Source organism: Hypanus sabinus, chromosome 4 (genome assembly GCF_030144855.1).
Source record: "Hypanus sabinus isolate sHypSab1 chromosome 4, sHypSab1.hap1, whole genome shotgun sequence".
Classification (NCBI taxonomy): Eukaryota; Metazoa; Chordata; class Chondrichthyes; order Myliobatiformes; family Dasyatidae; genus Hypanus; species Hypanus sabinus.
The window spans coordinates 23,555,152-23,576,919 of NC_082709.1; the positions used below are offsets into that span (position 1 = coordinate 23,555,152).

At 40.0% G+C, this 21,768-nt stretch overlaps 1 protein-coding gene across 8 annotated transcripts in view; it reads right to left on the reverse strand.

Annotated features, from left to right (window-relative positions):
• Positions 1–21,768, reverse strand: part of myo3b (myosin IIIB) — a 481,967-nt gene that overhangs the window by 309,784 nt on the left and 150,415 nt on the right. For 7 of the 8 annotated variants that reach the window (XM_059966610.1, XM_059966606.1, XM_059966605.1 and 4 more), the window contains 6 exons: positions 17,974–18,076; positions 15,950–16,066; positions 13,490–13,594; positions 4,700–4,783; positions 3,220–3,422; positions 1,363–1,461 (listed from right to left, as the gene is read on the reverse strand). In XM_059966610.1, coding sequence (XP_059822593.1) covers positions 1,363–1,461; positions 3,220–3,422; positions 4,700–4,783; positions 13,490–13,594; positions 15,950–16,066; positions 17,974–18,076 — 711 coding nt within the window. Of the gene's footprint in view, positions 1–1,362; positions 1,462–3,219; positions 3,423–4,699; positions 4,784–12,846; positions 13,160–13,489; positions 13,595–15,949; positions 16,067–17,973; positions 18,077–21,768 lie in introns of those variants that run through there. The other variant, XM_059966612.1, reaches the window with a different exon arrangement.

Here is a 21,768-nt window from a genome sequence, read left to right on the forward strand (position 1 = left end):
CTTAAGCTATAGACACCATTGTGTGATCAAGCAACAGTAAGCTATAAATTGTGCCATTTTTGAAGGGGGACTATTAAAGTAGGATTGGGTTGAAGTTGGGGGGCAAATGTTCAAAAGCAAAAGGCAGATGATGAAGGGTAGTGGTTTCAGACATAGATGCTGGAATCTTTTTTTTCTCTCTAGTTGCCAATTAGACATCTGAAGCACTTCTAACAAGAATTTTGCCTGGCACATTTGACATTTTAGCATGTTTTATGCCTGTAAAATTTACATGTCTAACATTACCTAACGTTTTTGCCGGTGATACTGAGTTAATGGAAGTTAACATAAATCAATGGTAAAAGTTTGTTCATACAGTTTTAGCCTAATTATCACTCCCTGTCAGGCACATGTAGTGTTACCTTTGAAGTGATCTCCCGGAGCTCAATTCAGTTTTGCAGAGAGTGCATGATAATGAGCCAACTTCATAGCATCTAGCAAGGCGAGCTCATTGTTCAGTCAAAGCAGGATTTAGGCCTTGCACAATATCTTTATTAGCCCAGTTTGCTGATTTGGACCAAAAAGCTTTGATCCTGAAAAGTCTATAGAAATGTTTTCAAAATCAATGCAGTCTGCTTGAGAACTGATACCGAGATCTGAAGAGTTTCTGATGATGCAGAAACACAAGTCTGCTAAGGGATGAGAGTATAGAAAATAAAGTCAAATGATGAGAGAGAAGTGAGATACAAAAAGAAAACTTTTTATTCCTCAAATTAAAGGTTCAAAGGTACACTTAGTATCAGAGAATGCATGCAGTATACAACCTGAAATCTGTCCTCTTCACAGACATCCACAAAACCAATAAACCCCATAGAATGAATAATGGAAACGTCGAAGCCCCGAAAGGCTCCATCTCCACTCTCTTCACACAAGTAGCAGCAAAAACATCGACATCCCCTTCCCATTCCCCCCCCCAGAGTTATAAAAACTAACAAAAAGGTACTATACATGTTTTATTTTGTATGTTCTGTATAGGATCTAAAATGTCACTATTAATATTTCCACTGAGAATGATTTGGAAGGAATGTGTACCATGTCTCCCATGTATATTTCAGATGGCTATAATAACTTTAGATCTAATTTTAATTTGGGCTGGGAAGTGGGTTCCAAGGCAAATATCAAACTTCCCCTCACACCGACTGTCCCTTTGCAATTCCTGCCCCCACCAGAACCCCAAGAATTTTTAAAAAATACTAATTTTTGAAATCCTCAAGCTCCATTGCACAGGGGCTTCTTGGCTTAGCCCAGCAAGGGCACCTCTTAAGTTCATGTCTCAAATATAGGCTACAAGTTGATGTTATTAATGAATGTATAATTACTCACCTAGGAGATTTATTTTCAACAAGTCGATATTCTGCTAACTTCTTCTGATGAAAGAGACCAGCATAGATATAATAAAAAATATGAAAATTTTTCTCACTCCTGAAAGGAAATAATATTAATATAATTAAAACACAATAGATTTTACAAACTAATGTTTAAAATTTGACCTGAATCAAATGCTAAAAGCAAAACTCAAATTTTCAACAAGGAATTCTGATTGTTTTAGAAAATGACGATTATCAAATCAAATTTAAATTTTAATTACTTATAAGTAATTTTACTTATTTACAATTTTGACATAACATTCCATCTCCAGTACTCAATACTTTGGTTTATGAAGGCCAAAGTGCCAAAAGCTTTCTTTACAACCTTATCTTCCTGTGATGCCACTTTCAATGAATTATGGACCAGTATTCCCAGATCCCTTTGTTCTGCCACACTCTTCAATGTCCTACCATTTACTGTGTACGACCTAACCTGATTGGTCCTAGAGTACATCTATATCCAGTAAATCTTTCATCTTCCATGATATTGATAATTAAAAAGGCATTGGTGAATGTCCATTGTATGGTCATGACTTAGTTTAATTATTGTATGTCCTACTTATGTATCTGCATAACAAGTTTTGGGAAATTTAGCCTCTCATCTGACCATTCATCCACAGACCGCACCATCTTTTGTTTTGAAGTAATACCATTTCTAACTTTACATCTCACAATGCAACTCCCAATGAATGTGTTTATTTTATAGAAGAAAAATATTAAGGGATAAAACTGATCTACAATGACATCTAGGCATTGTCTCACTACCGAAAACCCAGGTTCTGGAAACTGCACCCTTAACTTCTCTCCAGCTTTGTTTTTCTAACAAGTCATTCTGGATATATAAACACTGCCCCACCTATGTTAGTCTATACATATATACATTCTTGGCATTATACAACTAATGTGGGTAGAGTTAGAAAGCAAATCATCTATTAAGTAAGCATTATAAATTCCAAGGGACAAATGACCAGCTCATTGTTATGGCTTATATTAAGTTCAATATTCTTCCAAAATGACTATTTGGTCTATCTATATGGCCCATTTTATGTTGTTTCTGTACACCTTTTTGCTATTGGCAAACAAGCATTCCAAACTAACTCATCCAAACATAGCAACAGCTGAATCCAGGGTTAACCTTATTTGCACCACATTTGATCCTTCCCTAATTCAAACAACTATTCAAGCTGCATAGAGGCAAATAGATAGTCATTGTTTCATGTCAATGAATGTTAATATGAAATGTTGACATTTCCTTTGCATCCACATATCCCGGCCTGATGATTTCATCTAGCAGCTTGCTATTTGTTCCAGATTCCCATTTCTGCAATCTCTTGTATCATCCTAAATCTTTCAATAAAAAAAACTAGCAGTTAGGTTGACACAAGAGTTAAAAACATTGCATGACGAAGTTGATTGGAAAGTTACAACACAAAACTTGAACTTTCAAGCTAAAAATTAGAAAGGAGCAAAGACTAACAAAAATAGTACCAATGGTTGAGTGTAGCGAAGAACGAGTTTGAGTTGAAGACTAAATAATGACTAAAAAATGTTCAGCATCGTTAAGTAATTGAACAAAATTACTCTGTTGCAAAATACTTTTTCTGGACAGTTTGAAACAAGTCTAATATTTATCACTATTTTGTGAGATTGAATTATTTTTGTGATTAGAATTTAACTGTGCTAAAATGCAAACTACAATAATTTTTAGAGAAACTCATGGGAAACCAATTCATTTCAGTTTTAAAACTCCACATGGTCAGTTTAAGAAAACAGTAATTGCTAGAGAAAAGTGTTATAACTGAAGGTCACATACACTGGCTGTTGAATAACTCTGGATTTTTCTAAGAGATATTCAGAGATTTTCGCTCCCATCACAGCACCCGTGGGAGTAAATTTCATTTCTAGGTATTTCCCAAATCGACTGGAATTATCATTGATCATTGTGCATGCATTTCCAAAAGCTTCCACAAGTGGATTAACCTGAAGGATTTTCTCTCTCAGAACACGGTTATTTGCCTGCAAAGTGTAAAGCAAGGAAAATGCATTACCAAGAAGAAGCTTATTGAAATCATGTTTCACTTTCTGTCCTTCTTTGTTTTTCAGTTAGCACAACAAAAACCACAATGAGGAAGCAATCCTCTCCATCCTATGTTCAAAGGATCCTTACTGCCCCTTCCAACAGGTCCAATGTGACGTCACTACTAAACATTTTTACCACCTCTTCACCTTCATTGGTCTCAAGTGGTCATTTACTGTAATGCATTCTCACTCACTCCTCAATCACCATCTTATTTCATAGGCCACATTCCTATGTGACAATACGTGCCATTTTACTTCATCATGTCCCAGCAACCAGGGCCCCAACATTTTTCCAATGTGAAATGCTGACTTAAATGGACTACTTTTAATTTATTAGTAAGTTTTTGGGGTTCATAATAGAGTGCTTCCTTACAATGGAGAGACTAAATGGAGAATTAATTAGGAACAGATTCCTTCCTTCACCCGTTAAATTCCTGAACTGTCCGTGAACACCATCTGATTATTACTTTACTATTTATTTACTTATTTTGGACATATTAATTTCATGTCTTTTTACAGCAGTCACAAAACATTTTACATTACATAAGATGGTGACAATCTTGCTTCCAGTCTCACCACAGGTGAGGTCACTGGCTTCCATTTGACCATCACTTTAATTTTCCATCCCAGTTCCACTCAATATTTCTCTCTGATTTCTGTGCACTCAAACTCTCAACCATTCCAATGAAATTCAACATTAGTGCAAGGAACAATATCTGAGCTTTTGACAATGTCTTATCAGCTTACTGCACGGATATTAACCTGAATCCTGGAGCACTTTCTCTTTTTACACCAGGACGCAAGTCTTGGAATCCTGTGGAAACGTTTACTGTGTGGGTGACTGAAGTCATCCTGGTAGGAATCAGGTCCACTCAAAGAAGTGACAGCAGGTATACATTTGGCCACAAGTGACAGTAGCAGTAGCAGATTGGCGAGCAGCAGGAAAGGTTTAATTGTCCAAGTTGTACATCACAGCAAGACCATGGTACACATCAGAAGTATTGCTCCAGGCTCCAGATGGCCCATGAATATTGTTACTCAGTTTTCGTGTTTGAAAATAAAATATAATCAGAGCATACGTCAAAGCTAATCGGTTTTGATTCCGTTTTAAAGTGCAAATTCAAAAGTTCAAATGTTGCCATTTCATTGTTGTATGCACAAAACTACTTGTTCAATGGGTGCAATCTATTTAAATTAATAATTCTCAAACGTACCTTTCCCAGATAAGTTAAGTGCTGAACAATCAAATGTGCACTCTCTGTCTTCCCAGCACCACTTTCTCCACTTATGATAATACACTAGAGCGATCAAAACAAATGACACTTTAAAAAGAGCTGATTAATAGTCAACATACATTCTGCACAGCTGTACAATACTACAATGCTCTTCTGAAGTGCTACAAAAAATCACATTCAGGAATATTTTTGATTATTGAGGTAATAATGCTACAAATGAAGGAAGTATATTTTTAAATTCTTATGAAAGCACCAACAGCAAAACTGGACAACAAATTTGTTCAAAAGTGTTGTTTCCACAGGATTTTTTTTTTTGTTTATGATAGACTGCTTGAAGCTGAACACAAATATAATTTCAGATGACTTGTATCACATGGGAGTGCGAGTTTGGATCACACCAAGCACCGCCAATTTGGTGAGGTCGAGTACAGCTTTGGGCTATGTGGCCCAAGTGTGTCTGGATAATTGAAACGCTGGTCCAGACAGACTAGAAAGCCTGAGTTTCAGAACGAGAGACAAGGGTTGGGTTGATTTCACTCGTTCTCTCACGATGTCCATTCCTCTCTCAGCAGCGTTGAGGTTGTGAACTGCTTCAGTGGCTATCGTCTCTATGAGTTTCACGACATTTTTGCCCCACTATGATGAACTGAGTTTGAGGTTTGGGCCAATGAACTCAATCTGGCTCGGAATGTAGTCATTTGATTTTATTTGTGTGTGCGTGTGTGTGTGTGTGTGTGTCTGTGAGAGTGAGTGAGGGTGTGCGCGCGTGCGTCCCTGCATTTGTTTTTTCCCTCCACCTCAGTGTACTGGTTATGACCTTTTTTTAAAATTGGGTTCTTTGGGTTTCTGGCTTTCTGTAAGTAGACAAATCTCAAGGTGTATAATTGATACATTCTTTGGTAATAAATGTACTTTCAATTTTTGATTCTTCAAATTTGGAGAAACAAAAAATTAACTTTTATTGAATATAAAGTGTTTCATTGCATAATACTGCTGACAATATGCAATTGTTTATTAGTTCATAAAAGCTAAAAATGCATTGTTGGTTTTTGTTTTCACTCAGAAGCTTCTGGCTTGAAGTGTCCAACAATAATCAGCCAGCTTTGATGGATTCCAGTTGCCCCATTCTCGTTTCTCCATGACCATGATGTCCTAGTGAAACCTTTCACCACGCTCATCACTGACAGTGCCAAGATTTGCAGGGAAGGTTTAAGTTGGAATGCAAAAAATGAACCTTTAGTGACATGTTGCACTTCATGGTATGCTAAAGCACGTTGTCAACCAGCTACATGTAGTTTGGTGCTCTGTAGTTGCCAAGAAAATTTTCAACAACATCCTTGAATACCTTCCATGCAATTTTCTCTGGTCCCATTAGAAATTATTCAAACTGCCTGTTATTGGTGACCTTTTTTGACTTGTGCACCAACAAAAATGCCTTCTTTAATCTTGGCATCAGCTATTCTGGCAAACTATAAATTGAAAGAACAGATATAGGCAATTTCACAACTGTGATCCATGGTGATTTTCAGGATCAACAGCCCAAAAGCCACAGGGTACATCCAAAAGCAAAATCTTTGTTGTCCAATGTAATCAGAATCTTTACAACACCAGAGGCTCTTGAACACAAGTTCATGCTATCTTTCCTCAAAGCAATCTACTCCATTTCATTCCCTGTTTTATCCCAGTATTTCTCAATTGTCTAGCCTAGCTCCACTTTAAATCATTGACAGTTCCACTTTCATCACCCTCATCATCAGTAATTTCCAGGTTATTACCACTGTGTAAAATAGTTCTTCCTCATTTTTTGCCTGAATCTATTACCTAATCCTTGTACCATCAAGCTGAATGAAAATGGTGTTTCTTTGTTGACTATACCTAAACTAATAATAATCTACGTTCTTTCAACATATTTTTCCAATCGTCTTAACTTCTCCAATCTACCTACTGTTGCTAAAACTTTACATCTTTGGTGCAATTCCAGTTTATCTTCTCAGCACCTCTTTCAGGGTTCTTCATATCCTTTCTAAAGTGTGTGACTTTACCACCGGTGCTTGTAAGGAGTTTATACATTCTCCCCGTGACTGTCTGGGTTTCCTCCGGGTGCTCCAGCTTCCTCCCATAGCCCAAAAACATACCAGTTGGAAGGTTAACTGGTCATTGTAAATTGTCGCAATATTAGGCTAGGATTAAATCAGAGGTTGCTGGGCGATGCAGCTTAAAGGGCTGGAGGGTCCTATTCTGTGCTGCATCTCAATAAGCAAATAAATAAATCATACCTTAGCCATTGCATAATTTGAGCTTTACAACGATTCAGCATTTATCTCCCACTTCTACATTCAATAATTCTGTGAAGTCTAAAATCCCGTATGCAGTTTTAAGGTGCTTGGAAGTAGGTACAGAGGAGGTGTTGGAGTTTTTTTTTATACGGAGAGTGGTGAGTATGTGGAATGGGCTGCTGGCAACAGAGGTGGAGGCGGAAATGATAGGGTCTTTTAAGAGACTCCTGGACAGGTACATGGAGCTCAGAAAAATAGAGGGCTATGTGTAACTCTAGGTAATTTCTAAGGTAAGGACATGTTTGGCATTGCTTTGTGGGCCAAAGGGCCTGTATTGTGCTGTCGGTTTTCTACGTTTCTATTTATGCACATGAACTGCCAGGCATCTCTGTTCCTGTTATTAAGTATATAGTGCCTCCTGCAATCACTAAATACATCATTTCCCACTGCTGTATATAAATTCCATCTGTCAAGTGTCTGTTTATTCTACCACCCTATGTCCTGTTAATTGTTACATCAACAACTTTTAAATAATTGGTAGCAAGCAAAACATTGTAAAAATTTTACTAAGATGGATAAGAAGTAAAAAAAAAGGCATGTAGTAGAGCAAAAATGAATGTGAAGTTAGAGCATTGGGAAGCTTTTAAAAAACAAGAGAAGGCAACTAAAAAAGAAGTAGAAGGGAAATGATGAAACGTGAAGGTAAGCCAGCAAATAATATCAGAAAAGATACCAATTTCTTTCAGATATATAAAGAGTAAAAGAGAGTTGAGATTAGATATCAGACCGCTGGAAAATGATGCTTGAGAGGTTGTAATGGGGGGAGGGGGGCAAGGAAATGGTGGATGAACTGAATAAGTATTTTACATCAGTCTTCACTGTAGAAAGCACCAGCAGTATGCTAGAAGTTCAATAGTGTCAGGGTGAAGGAGTGTAGTTGCTTTATGAAGGATAAGGTACTTGGGAAGCTGAAAGGTCTTAAGGTGGATAAGTCACCTGGACCAGATTGCACCCCAAGGCGCTGACAGAGGTAGCTGAAGAGATTGTAGAAGCATCTGCATACATTAAGATGCTCTTTATCGATTACACCTCAGCATTTAATACCATCATCCCCTCAAAACTGAATAATAAACTCCAATACCTTGGGCCTCAATACCCACCTGGATTTCCTCACTTGCAGGCCACAGTCACCCTGGATTAGCAAAAACATCTCCTACACAATCTCCATCAACACAGGTACACCACAGGGCTGTGTGCTTAGCCCCCTGCTCTACTTGCTTTACACCTATGACTGTGTAGCGAAGTACACTTCCAATTCCAAATACAAGTTTGCTGATGACACCACGGTTGTGGGCCTTGTTACAGGTGGTGATGAATCTGCATACGGCAAAGGAGATTGAAATTCTGGCTGAGTGGTGTCATAACAACAACTTCTCATTCATTGTCAACAAGCCCAAGAAACTGATCATAGACTTCGGCAGAGGGAAACCAGAGGCCCATGAGCCAGACCTCATTGGAGGATCAGAGGTGGAGAGGGTCAGCAACTTTATATTCCTGGGTATCACTATCTCAGAGGACCTGTCCTGGACCTATCATATAAATATTATTGCGAAGAAAGTACAACAGCGCGTTTACTTCCTCAGGAGTCTGCAGAAATTTAACACATCATCAAAAGCCTTGTCAAGCTTCTATAGGTGTGTGGTGGAAAATGTGCAGGCTGACTGCATTACGCCCTTGCATGGGAACATGAATGCCTTTGAGATAGTGAAGTTAGGCCAGTAAATCACGGGTAAAACCCTCCCAACCATTGAGCACATCTAAATGAAACGCTCTCCATCATCAAGAACCCGGCCCATCGAGACCATGCTCTTTTCTTGCTGCTGCCATCAGATACAAGGCACAAGTGGCTTAAGACTTGCACCACCAGGCTGAAAAACAGTTACTACCCCTCAACCATCAGGCTCTTAGACAAAAGAGGGCAACTACACTCATCTATTGAGATGTTCCCACAACCAATGATCTCACTTTGAGGACTCTTCATCTTGTTATTCCAAGTTCTTAAAATTATTATTATTTATTTATATTTTCATTTGCACAGTTTGTTTTCTTCTATGCTCTACTTGCTCTTTCATTGATCCTGTTTACAGTTACTGAGTACGGCTGCAGGAAAAAGAATCTCAGGGTTGTATGGGGTGATATCCATGTACTCTGATATTAAATTTTCTTTGGACTTTCCAAGAATCACTAGATTCCTGCATGGTTCTAGAAGACTGGAAAATTGCAAATGTCACTCCATGCATCAAGAAAGGAGGGAAGCAGAAGATAGGAAATTAGAAACCAGTTAGCCTGACCTTAGTGTTGGAGTTGATTAAGCAGGATGAGGTCTCAGGGTACTTGGAGGCACATGATAAAATAGGGCGTAGTCAGTATGGTTTCCTCAAGGGAAAATCTTGCCTGACAAATCTGTTGAAATTCTTTGAGGAAGTAACAAGCAGGAGCATCGGTGGATGTTGTGTACTTGGATTTTCAGAAGGCATTTGAAAAGGTGCAACACATGAAGCTGATTAACAAGATAAGAGCCCCATAGTATTGCAGGAAAGACTCCAGCATGGGTAGAGCATTGGCTGATTGGCAGGAGGCAAAGAGTGGGAATAAAGGAAGCCTTTTCTGGTTCACTTTCAGTGACTAGTGGTGTTTTGCGGGGACTTTTTACATTATATGTGAATGCTTTCGATGATGCCATTGATGTCTTTGTGGCCAAGTTTGCAGACAATATGAACATAGGTGGAGGGTTAGATAGTGTTGAGGAAGCAGTGAGTATGCAGAAGGTCTTGACAGATTAGGAAAATGGGCAAAGTGGCAGATAGAATACAGTGCTGGGTAGTGTATAGTCATGCACTTTGGAAAAAGGTTATAAGGCACAGACAATCCTCTAAATGGAGAGATGATTCAAATATCCAAGGTACAAAGAGACTTGGAATTCTGCCTGCATGATTCTCTAAAGGTTAATTTGCTGGTTGAGTTTGTGGTGAGGAACGAAAATGCAATTCTAGCATTCATTTTGAGAAGACTAGAATATAAAACAAGGATGCAATGCTGAGGCTTAATAAGGCACTGGTGAGGCCTCACTTGGAGTATCAAGAGCAGTTTTGGGCCCATTATCTAAAAAAGGATGCAGTCAGCAGGATGACCTGCAACATAAAAGGCGTACAAAATCGAAAGGGGTGAATACAGGACTGAAAGTGTTATATTTGAATGCACACAATTTACGGAACAAAGTAAATTAACTTGCAGCACAGCTGCAGATTGGCAAGTGTGATGTTGTAGGCATCATGAATCATGGCTGAAAGAAGATTATAGCTGGGAGCTTAATATGCAAGGATACACATTGTATCGAGAGGATAGGCAGGAAGGCAGAGGGAAAGACGTTGCTCTGTTGGTAAAAATGAAATCATATAATTAGAAAGACGTGACATAAGGTCAGAAGGTGTTGAATCATTGTGGATAGAGCTAAGGAACTGCACAGTAAAAAAAACCCTGATGGGCATAGTATACAGATCTCCAAACAGTAGTAAGCATGTGGACTACAAACTAACATGGGAAATAGAAAATGCATGCCCAAAGGGCAATGCTATAATAATATGGGGGACTTCAATATGAATGTAGTTGGAAAAATCATGTTGATTCTGGATTACGGAAGTGGTGATTGCTAGAGTACCTAAGAGATGGCTTTTTGGAGAGGCTCATGGTTGAGCCCACAAGAGGATCAGCTATTCTAGATTGGGTGTTGTGCAATGAACCAGAATTGATTAGAGACCTTCAGGAAAATGAACCCTTAGGGGCTAGTGATAATATGATCAAATCCATCCTGAAATCTGAGGAGAAACTAAAGTCACACATATCAGTATTGCAGTAGAGTAAAGGGAATTACAGAGGCATGAGAGAGGAGTTGGCCAGAATTGATTGGAAAAGAACACTGGCAGGGATGATGGCAGAGCAGCAATGGATAGAATTTCTGGAAGCAATTTGAAAGGCTCAGGATATATACATCCCAAAGAGGAAGAAGTATTCTAAAGGAAAGATGACATAATCATGGCTAATAAAGCCGACATAAAAGCCAAAGAGAGGACATACAATAGAGCAAAAATTAGCATGAAGTTAGAGGATTGGGAAGCTTTTAAAAACCAACAGAAGTCAACTAAAAAAGTCAAGGTAAAGATGAATATGAAAGTTAGCTAGCCAATAATATTAAAGGGGACACTAAAAGTTACTTCAGATACATAAAATGTAAAAGAGAGGCAAGAGTGGATATTGGACCACTGGAGAACAATGCTGGAGAGGTAGTAATGGGGGACCAGGAAATGGCAAATGAGCTGAATAAGTATTTTGCAACAGTGCTCACTGTGGAAGACATTAGCATTATGGTGGAAGTTCCAGGAGTCGGGGGCATGAAGTTACAATAACTAGAAAGAAGGTTCTTGGGAAACTGAAAGGTCAGAAGGTAGATAAGTCACCTGGACCAGATGGTGTACAACCCGAAGTTCTGAAAGAGGCAGCTGAAGAGATCATGGAGGCATTGGTAATGATCTTTCAAAAATCACTAGATTCTGGAATGATTCCGGAGACTGAAAAATTAAAAATGTCTTCAAGAAGGGAGAGAGGCAGGTGAAAGGAAACTATAGGCCAGTTATATATATATATATAACTTCTGTTTTACACCATTTTTTGACTATTTCATAAACACACATGCACTTAGCGTAATTGATTTACTTCTTTTTTCTTTCTATATTATTATGTATTGCATTGAACTGCTGCGGCTAAATTAACAAATTTACGACATATGCCGGTGATAATAAACCTGATTCTGATTACTGAAGAATGTAATTGATGGGGCACTTGCGCATTGAAATGATATTTGCCACTTATCAGCCTGAGTCTCATTGTTGATCTTGATGTGTACAGCAACAATAGTTTTATTATATACTGATTTTTGAAAGGAGTTCAATGTTTCCCATAACTCTACTGCCAAAATAATAAAGGTGTGAAATTTAATTCAGTGTCCTATCCTCTCCAGTTTGTCTTTTGTCTGACAGGGAGAAAGATACTTATGAGGATTTTGAACCTGGCATTTTGCTGCATTCTATCTTGGATCAACAAATGATGCAGCTGAGGGGCAGGAACACAGCTGCAAACCATTCAAATTAACATTTTAAATTGTATCTTGGGTGTTTCATCACTGAACTAACATAACAAAGCAAATTAATTGATTTCCCATGGCTTAATATAGTGATAGTCGAAGCAAATGTGAACTTTTCAATTCAAACAGACTTAAAGATAGGGTGAAAAATGGAAACAGTGGGGGTGGGGTGGGGGTGGCTATTGAAAAGAATGTTATTTGTAAGGAGAAGATGGAAGCAAGGAAGAAAGAAAACAGAGAGCAGAAAGTTTCAAAGAGAAAGCCTCAGCTCAGTGGGAAGCAAGAAAGAAATATAGGGCTGTCAGTCAACTAATATAAATATTATGGTTTGCACAGTTAGAGATTGAAAATTCAATTGAGGGCAGGCATGCCTGCAAATTATAAAGGTGGTATAGGGGTATATGGGGTGTCCAGGAAGGGATAGCATTTCTGGTGAAGGGGTCCATTCCAGGGCAGTTCACTCACCTTTGGTCCCCGCTGGACACTCAGCTCCCACCTGTGGCTCCAAGTTGGCGTCTGCATGTGACAGTAGCCGAACACTGGTGCACCACTTTGAGAGGCAAGGTAATCCGGGTGAGGGCAGCCAGCGGCCTCATACCCTGGTGAGATAAGGACATGCCTGTCCTTCCTTCCGTGCAAGGCCAGCTCAAACGGACTGGGCAGATGAGAGCTACAGTGAGATCCAATGAGCAGGAAGGTAGTTCTGCAATGCTTCATGGACAGCGAAGGGCATGACAAGGCACAGACAATGACATGGTCATCCATTGAAATCAAGGAAGAATGGATCTGGACTTCTGAGGCTGAGTGAGGGGAACAGCTGCAGCGCAAGGGCTTTTCCAATTTAAAAACAAGTTTCCTGTCATTGTCGGACATGATGGACAACCACCACACAGTTAAAGGAGCACATGAATGTCATTCAGAGTCAATAGGATGGTTGATGAAAATGGATGGACCACGAGTAGAAGGCTGGAGTTAAAACAGTTGTTTTAGTTGTAAATGAGATCAAAATCTTATTCATCAGTAATGGAAGGTAAGATTGAGGTAAGGAAGGAGGGTCTGTTTAGTATTAACATTAACAATTTCTTCAGTTGCAAAAGAACATGGGCAACACTGATCAACCAACTATGGTGCACAAATACTATAAAAAATTATTTTTCTCCCCTTTTTTATAATTGTAAAACATACCTTCTGTTTTACTTGCAGTATATGTTAAGTATTTGAACAATCTAGTTACCCCATATAGAAAGAATTAAAAGATTTCACTGATGTTGATGTTTTAATTGGCCTTATTCTTACCTGGTCTTTGTTAAACGTCACCATTCCTTGGTAAGCAGCATCTGCAGTGGCAAAGATATGTGGTGGATTTGAACAACGCCTGACTCCGTGATAAACCTTTGAAAACTGTAATTAAATGCAAGACTGTTTAATGACATTTCCTGTACCCAAGTGTAAGGAAAGTGAAATCCCTAACTAGGAACTTTGCAACACTAAGAACTGAAAGCTAGCACCATGATTGGGAACCAGAGTAGCCGCTACATTCCTACATGTAGAGAATGTATTAAAACAAATCAAGAAAGTAATTCCAGATAAGTTACGTGTCTTCTTTAAGCAGTCATTAGAACCAAGGATAAATTGCTTCCACACTGGTTTAGTAGGTTCCGTGACAGCTACTGTGGAAATCACTGATCTGTCTTTAGATGTTGCTTCTTATCAGCATTGGTGTTCAGAAATATCACACTAAGAATAGATTACTAGAAAGTAAATACAAACTGAAATACCGTGAAATTTCCTCCACTTAAACAACAGTAAAAGCTCTACAACATCTTTAGTTGAGATCAACTTATTAATTGTCTTCTTCCTGTGCCTTTTCTGCTTTGTATGGTTTATTCACACACAAACTTGATGAATCACTGATTGTTAGCTGGTTGAGCACCATTTGTTATCTGAAAATTACAAATGGTTACTCCACTCTTTAAGAAAGGAGGTTGCAAACGTTATTCTACTCTTTAAAAAAGGAGGAAGGCAGCAGTAAGGAAATTATAGACCAGTTAGCCTGACCTTAGTTGCTGGGAGGAGGTTAGAGTCAATTGTTAAGGATGAGGTGATGGAGTACTTGGTGACGCAGGACAAAATAGTACAAGGTCATCAGCATGGTTTCCTTCAGAGAAAATCCTGCCTGATGAATTTGTTGGAATTCTCTGAGGAGATTACAAGTAGGACAGATAAAGGGCTTGCAGTGGATGTTGTATATCTGGACTTTCAGAAAGCCTTTGACAAGATGCCCCACATGAGGCTGCTTACCAAGTTAAGAACCCATGATATTAAAGGAAAGTTACTAACACAGTTAGAGTATCGGCTGATTGGTAGGAGGCAGCGAGTGGGAATAAAAGGATCCTATTCTGATTGGCTGCTAGTGACAAGTGGAGTTCCACAGAGGTTGGTGTTGGGACCACTTCTTTTTATGTTGTATTTAAATGATGGGATAGATGGCTTTGTTGCCAAGTTTACAGATGATACGAAGATTGCTGGAAGGGCAATTAGTGTTGAGGACACAGGTAGGATGCAGAAGGACTTAAGACAGATTAGGAGAATGGGCAACTGAAATACAATGCTGGAAAATGCATGATCATGCCCTTTGCTAGTAGAAATAAATGTGCAGACTATTTTCTAAATGTGGTGAAAATCCAGGAATCTGAGATGCAGAGGGACTTGGGAGTCCTTGTGCATAACATCCTGAAGGTTAACTTGCAGGTCAAGTTGATAGAATTGAGGAAGGCAGGTCAAGTTGGTTGAGTTGAGGAAGGCAAATGCCATGTTAGCATTCATTTCAAGAGGTCTAGAATACAAGAGCAAGGATGTGATGCTAAGGCTTTATGAGGCACTGGTGAGGCCTTACTTTCAGTATTGTGAACAGTTTTGGGCACTTCATCTTAGACAAGACGTGTTGGCTTTGGACAGGGTCCAGAGGAGGTTCACAAGGCTGATTCCAGGAATGAAAAAGTTATCATACATGGAACATTTGATGGCTCTGGGTTTGTACTCGTTGGAATTCAGAAGGATGGGGGGCGGGGAAATCTCATTGAATGTTGAAAGGCCTAGACAGAGTAGATGTGGAAAGGATGTTTCCCATGGTGGGGGAGTCTAGGACAAGAGGGCACAGCCTCAGGATAGAAGGACGCCCTTTCAAAACAGAGATGCAGAGAAATTTATTTAGCCAAAGGGTGGTGAATTTGTGGAATTTGTTGCCACATGCAGCTATGGAAGCTAGTTTACTGGGTGTATTAGAGGCAGAGATTGATAAGTTCTTGACTGGATATGGCATCAAAGGTTATGGGCAGAAGGCCGTGAACTGGGGTTAAGGAGATAGAAAAAAGGATCAGCTATGATTGAATGGCGGAGTAGATGCAATGGTCCAGATGGTCTAATTCTGTTCCTATGTCTTGTGGTCTATGGTCTAAAATTACTTGAAAGGTCCCACGAATGCCACAAATCCAGATTACATATCCTCTTCTCCACGCATCTCTTGTGAAGAGGTAATTTTGTTTTTTTTTGTAAAGGTCCCATTGGCATAAAGAGATAGAGGAATTCTACAGCAAAATTCCATCTTGTTACAGATTCAATTCCATCAAAAAATGGTATCACAAGAAAAAGCACACCTACCAACTAACCAATCAACACCCAATGCTGCCCCCGCCCATGACTCCTTCTCCCTAATGATGCTCAAATCTTTGCAATATACGAGAACTTAGATCTTACCTCTGGAGTGTATATAGATAGATCCTGGAAAGGGTTCAAAGCAATTAAGATGTCTCCAACATAGGTGTATATCAGTAACTCTGAATACCTTTTCTGTAGGCAATTGATGATGGTTTCCTTGGAAAATCAATAAATGTAAAGTTTTAGGTTTTCAAATAGCTGCATTGTAAAGATGCTGCTCACGAGTTGCAATGAATAAAAAGAAAAAAGAACATTCTAGAAAAAGTCATTAACATTCAAAAGCATAATATAATCCTTCCAGGGTTTATGAAAATAGGTTCAAAACAAAAACAGAAAATCAAACAGCTGCACCTATTTTACATTTTCATAGAAAAGTTTTTAAGTCAGTCATGCCCAGGTACAGACCTCAGTTTTTTTTATTGAATCTGCCAATCTGCCATTTTAAGGAGAATCTGTCATTATCTTATTGGTAGTTTCTTTGCCAAAATTAGGAGACACTACAGTTAAGGAGTATTGACAAAGAAACTAAAAAAAGGAATCAGAAGACATATATGATAACAATTGTAAAACCACACAGTGAATGCTAAAGTGGAAAGTAATAGAAAACTAAATGGCAAATGTACGAGGGGGAAAAAATAATAGGAATCTTCATGCAACCTAACTTCTCCAGGCTACAGATTTTAAATTCATGCAGGCATTACAGAATCCGCAAGGACAATTCTTTATTTTTAATTAATAAGCAGTAAACAGCACAAAATATGGCATTCATTTTTTTAATAAAATGACAATATTAATATAATACTAATATTAATACAATGATCTTGTTAATATTTTGGGTTGATAACCTTGCACCAAACTTTAATCTTCATTGCTTTGAAATGTTGTTGACTAAACTCTCTTCCTCAGTGTGCAGTGAAAGACTTTTTGAATGTTTAGAGCTGAGATAGATTCATAGATATTTGATAAGAAAAGGGGCATAAGATCATCAGGGGTAGATGGGAATGTATGGTTGTGGTCACATCAAATCAGCTTTGATCTATACTGATCTTCTGCTCCTATTTCATATCTTCAGTTTCAATATTCCTTTTAGAACAGAAAGGCACGGAGCTCTGCTGGAATAATCTACACTTGCCTGGATGCATACACTTTCAGCAACATTCAAGAAACTTGACAAAGCAGACAAGTTGATTAGAACCACATCTACCACCCTAGACAAACATTCCCGCTGCCACTGGTACACAATATCTGTAGTTAACATCACCTACAAAATGCACTGCAGTGACTCTCCTGAACTGTTCAGATAGCAATTCCCAAACCCACATCTAGATCACCAAGAGGAGCAACACTGCCAATGCAAAGGAGCATTATCAGCTATAGATACCCCTTCAGATCACACATTATCCTGTTACTGCTGGGTCTAAGTCCTAGAACTTCCTACCCAGCAGAATTGTAAAGTACATTCACTGGAAAGATCGCAGGGATTCAAGGCAGCAATTACCAATATGTTTTCAAGAACAATTGGAAGTGACCAATGAAATCTGGCCTTGTCATGTACACTCAGATCCCAAAAACTAAATTTAAGAAAAGGGCTTTGGAGTTCCTTCAAATATCAGAAACATCCAACATGATCTCACAGGTTTGATGGCCAGCGAGATAAGTTGGTGTCAGCTTTCCGCTATTAGTTCTTACATCTTTGTCTTGTGCTGTGGCTTATAACTGCAAGGCCCTTCTATAGAAAATTCAGGCAGCATTTCAGCATTGAGCTTGGAATCTATAAGTTCCAGTCAGGCATCCACATGGATTGAAAGGGGAAAGTGCTATATTTCAGATGCATCCCATTATGCAAAGGCCCATCTTGTGCAGGCATGCAAATGCTGTGCAGGCTGTGGGTAGGGGCAACCTAGATCAATAGGTCCCACCCCAATCTCCAAAGCAAGTCTTTACTCTTTTCTTATATTTGTTCATCAGAATAAAACAGTACCACTGAGACGTTACAGAAGTGTTTATTTACAATGATAGATAATATTCACCTTAGACAAAGAAGCATTTAAAAAAAACCGTACCTCATCAAGGAATTCAAGGGTTACTAAGTCATCAGACATGTTCTGACCACTGCTCTCTGAGGCCCTCATGTGATGATTTCTTCTGTTACAGGTGTGCTCTTGCCTGTTTAAAACAAATGACATGGAATAGGCATGAACAGAATGATTGGATAAATAATTACACAGCTTGGATTAAACTAATTATGGAATTTTATAATACCGTTTCTTTGGCTTCCTACTTAATACTAGAAAGCAAAGGCTCTGTCTGTCATTATTACAAATGCATGCATTCAGATTAAATGTCTTCATTTTTTTACATTTTCCCCTATTCTGATTCTAGTTGGACAATATGCTAATATTTGCATCTTTGTTCCTTCATGTTACACTCTGGTTATTATAACTCATTTTGATAACCTGCACCATCAGCTTATCCTTTTTGTGTTTAATTTTATAAATTTGCTCTCTGCAGTCTTCATCACGCATGCTTTGATTGTGGATGGCTGAGTAAGAGCCCCAGCAACTTGAGCATAAGACTCAACACCTATTGCAAAACAAAAAGTCTGTCACACATTCCTTGACTCCAAAGGTCTTTTAAATCTCATCTAAATAGTGAGCACTGCAGCTGGCCAAGCAGATAAAGCTGTTAAATTCAGTGGTCTCACTGGCATCCTAAATGAATACATAATTATCCCATCATTGGCCAAGTTGAACAGGAGTGTTCCTCCAAGCCTCACAAGACCTTCTGCTCAGGTTAATCTTTTCCCTTCCCACATGTCCATTAGAATAACAGGTGGCCTTGCAGTTAGTGGGACGATATTACAGCTGGGAGAGTCGGACTTTGGGGTTCAATCCCAGCGTCCTCTGCAAGGAGTAGGCACATCCTCCGCGGAATGTGTGGGTTTCCTCCAAGTGCCCTGGTTTCCTCCCACAAAGACACACGAGATAGTAGGTTAATCGGTCATTGTAAATTGTTCCAAGATTTGTCCAGGATTAAATTGGAGGGTGCTGAAAGGCCTATTTTCTGCTATATCTCTAAATAAAAATAAAATAAATAAAGAATAAAGTAAACTTCACTCCACAGCCAAATATTACTCTAAACTCCAGCCTGTGCCCCACACCATCCAACTTCCAACAGCTGATGGCTAATTTACTGTCACTTTCCACTGCCTGCATCTTCACCAGCACACACAAGCAGTGTAGATGAAAAAACATTAAGTAGTGTTACAAACAGAAGAAAATCTGCAGATGCTGGAAATCTAAGCAACACACACAAGATGCAGGAAGAACTCAGCAGGCCAGGCATCATCTGTGGAAAGGAGTTAACAGTCGACGTTTCGGGCCGAGACCCTTCATTAGGACTGGAAAGGAAGGGAAGGAGTCAGAATAAGAAGGGAGGGGAAGGAAAGGAAGTAGTACAAGGTGGCAGGTGATTGGTGAAACTGGGAGGGGAGAGGGGTGAAGCAAAGAGCTGGGAACTTGATTGGTGAAGAAGATAAAGGGCTGGAGAAATGGCGGGGGGGGGGTTCTGATAGGAGAGGATTGAAGACGATGGAATAAAGGGAAGGGGAGGAGAACCAGAGGGATGTGATGGGTAGGTAAGGTGAGAGAGGGAAACAGGAATGTGAAGGAGAATTGTGAAGGAGAGGAGCGGGGGGCAATTACCGCAAGTTCAAGAAATTGATATTCATGCCATCAGGTTGGAGGCTACCCAGATGGAATATAAGGTATTGCTCCTCCAACCGGAGTGTGGCCTCATCGTGGCAGTAGAGGAGGCCATGGACTAGCATGTTGGAATAGGAATGGGAAGTAGAATTGGAATGGGTAACAAACATGAGAAAATCTGCAGATGCTGGAAATCCAGAACAACACACACAAAATGCTGGAGGAACTCAGCAGGCCAGGCGGCATCTTTGGAAAAGAGTAAACAGTTAACATTTCAAGCCAAGACCCTTCCTCAGGACTGGCAGCAAGGGAGGAGGTGTAGAGGCAGGTGTGACACTTGTACCATTTGCAAGGGTAAGTACCAGGAGGGAGATCAGTGGGGAGTATTGCTCCTCAGCTCTTCCCAGGCTACATCAATGACTGCATTGGTGCTGCTTCCTGCGCCCATGCTGAGCTCGTTGACTTCATCAACTTGCCTCCAACTTCCACCCTGTCCTCAAATTTACTTGGTACATTTCCAACACCTCCCTCCCCCTCTGTCTCCACTTCTGGAGCAAGTCTATCCACTGGTATCTTTTATAAACCCACTGATTCTCACAGCTACCTGGACTATACCTCTTCCCATGCTGTCACTTTTAAAACTGTCTGTCTCTGACACATCTGCTCTCAGGATGGTGCTTTTCATTCCAGAACTAATGAGATGTCCTCCTTCTTCAAAGCAAAGGGGTTCCCGTCCTCCACCGTCAATGCTGCTCTCACCAGCATCTTTTCCATTTCATGAAGGTCTGCCCTCACCCCATCCTCCCGCCGCCACACCAGGATAGGGTCCTTCTCGTCCTCACCTACCCACCCACAAGCCACTACATCCAGCACACAATTCTCCATAACTTCTGCCATCTCCAAAGGGTTCCCACTGCCAAGCACATCTTTCTTTACACTTTCTGCAGGGATCGTTCTCTACGCGACTCCCTTGTCACTCATCCCACTCAACTGACCTCCTTCCTGGTACTTATCCTTGCAAGCGAAACAAGTGCTACACCTGCTCTTACACCTCCTCCCTCATTACCATTCAGGGCCCCAAACAGTCCTTCCAGGTGAGGTGGCACTTTCCCTCTGAGTCTGCTGGGGTCATCAATTGTATCTGGTGCTCTCGGAGTGGTCTCCTGTATATTGGTGAGACCCAACATAGACTGGGAGACCACTTCACCGAGCACTATACTCCATCTGCCAGAGAAAGTGGGATTTCCTTGTAGCCACCCATTTCAATTCCACTTTCCGCTCTGACACATCAATGTCTGGCCTCCTCCACTGCCACAATGAAGCCACACTCAGGTTGGAGGAGCAACACCTTATATTCTGTCCGGGAAGCCTCTATAAACATAGATTTCTCGAACTTCAGGTAATTGCCCCTTCCCCCCTTCAACATCCCCCATTCCCATTTCCCTCTTTCACCTTATCTCCTTACCTGCCCATCATCTCCCTCTGGTGCTCTTCCCCCTCCCTTTCTTCCACAGTCTTCTACCCTCTCTTATTAGACACCATCTTCTCCAAACCTTTATCTCTTTCACCAATCAACTTCCCAGCTTTTTACTTCACCCCTCCCCGTCTTGCAGTTTCACTTATCACCTACCACCTGTTGTACATCTTCCTTTCCCTCCCCGCCCCCCCCCCCCCATCTTCTACCTCTAACCTCTCATGTTTGTTTTCCAGTCATGATTGAGGATCTCGGCCAAAAACACTGACTGTTTACTCCTTTCCATAGATGCTGCCTGACCTGCTGAGTTCCTCCACCATTTTGTGTCTGTCACTTGGATTTCCAGCATCTGCAGATGTTCTCTTGCCAGTTTCTCTGTTGTATATCCTGCATTCTGTTTTGCTCTTACTACCTCTACGTACTTAGGTCGGGGTTGGATCTGTCTGGATGGCATGCAAACAAAATCTTTTCACCGTATCTCAATACATGTGACAATAAGAAACCAACTACCAGTATCAGGCATCCATGTTGCAGATTTTTCCATTACAGCCTTATCGAGTCTATTTGACAATATTATCTAATCCCTTAATTTTCTACGGAGACTTAGAATAAATCTTCAATGTTAATATCAAGTATTCAAGGAATTGCCACATTTCCCTCAACAGAAATTCATCAAGTCA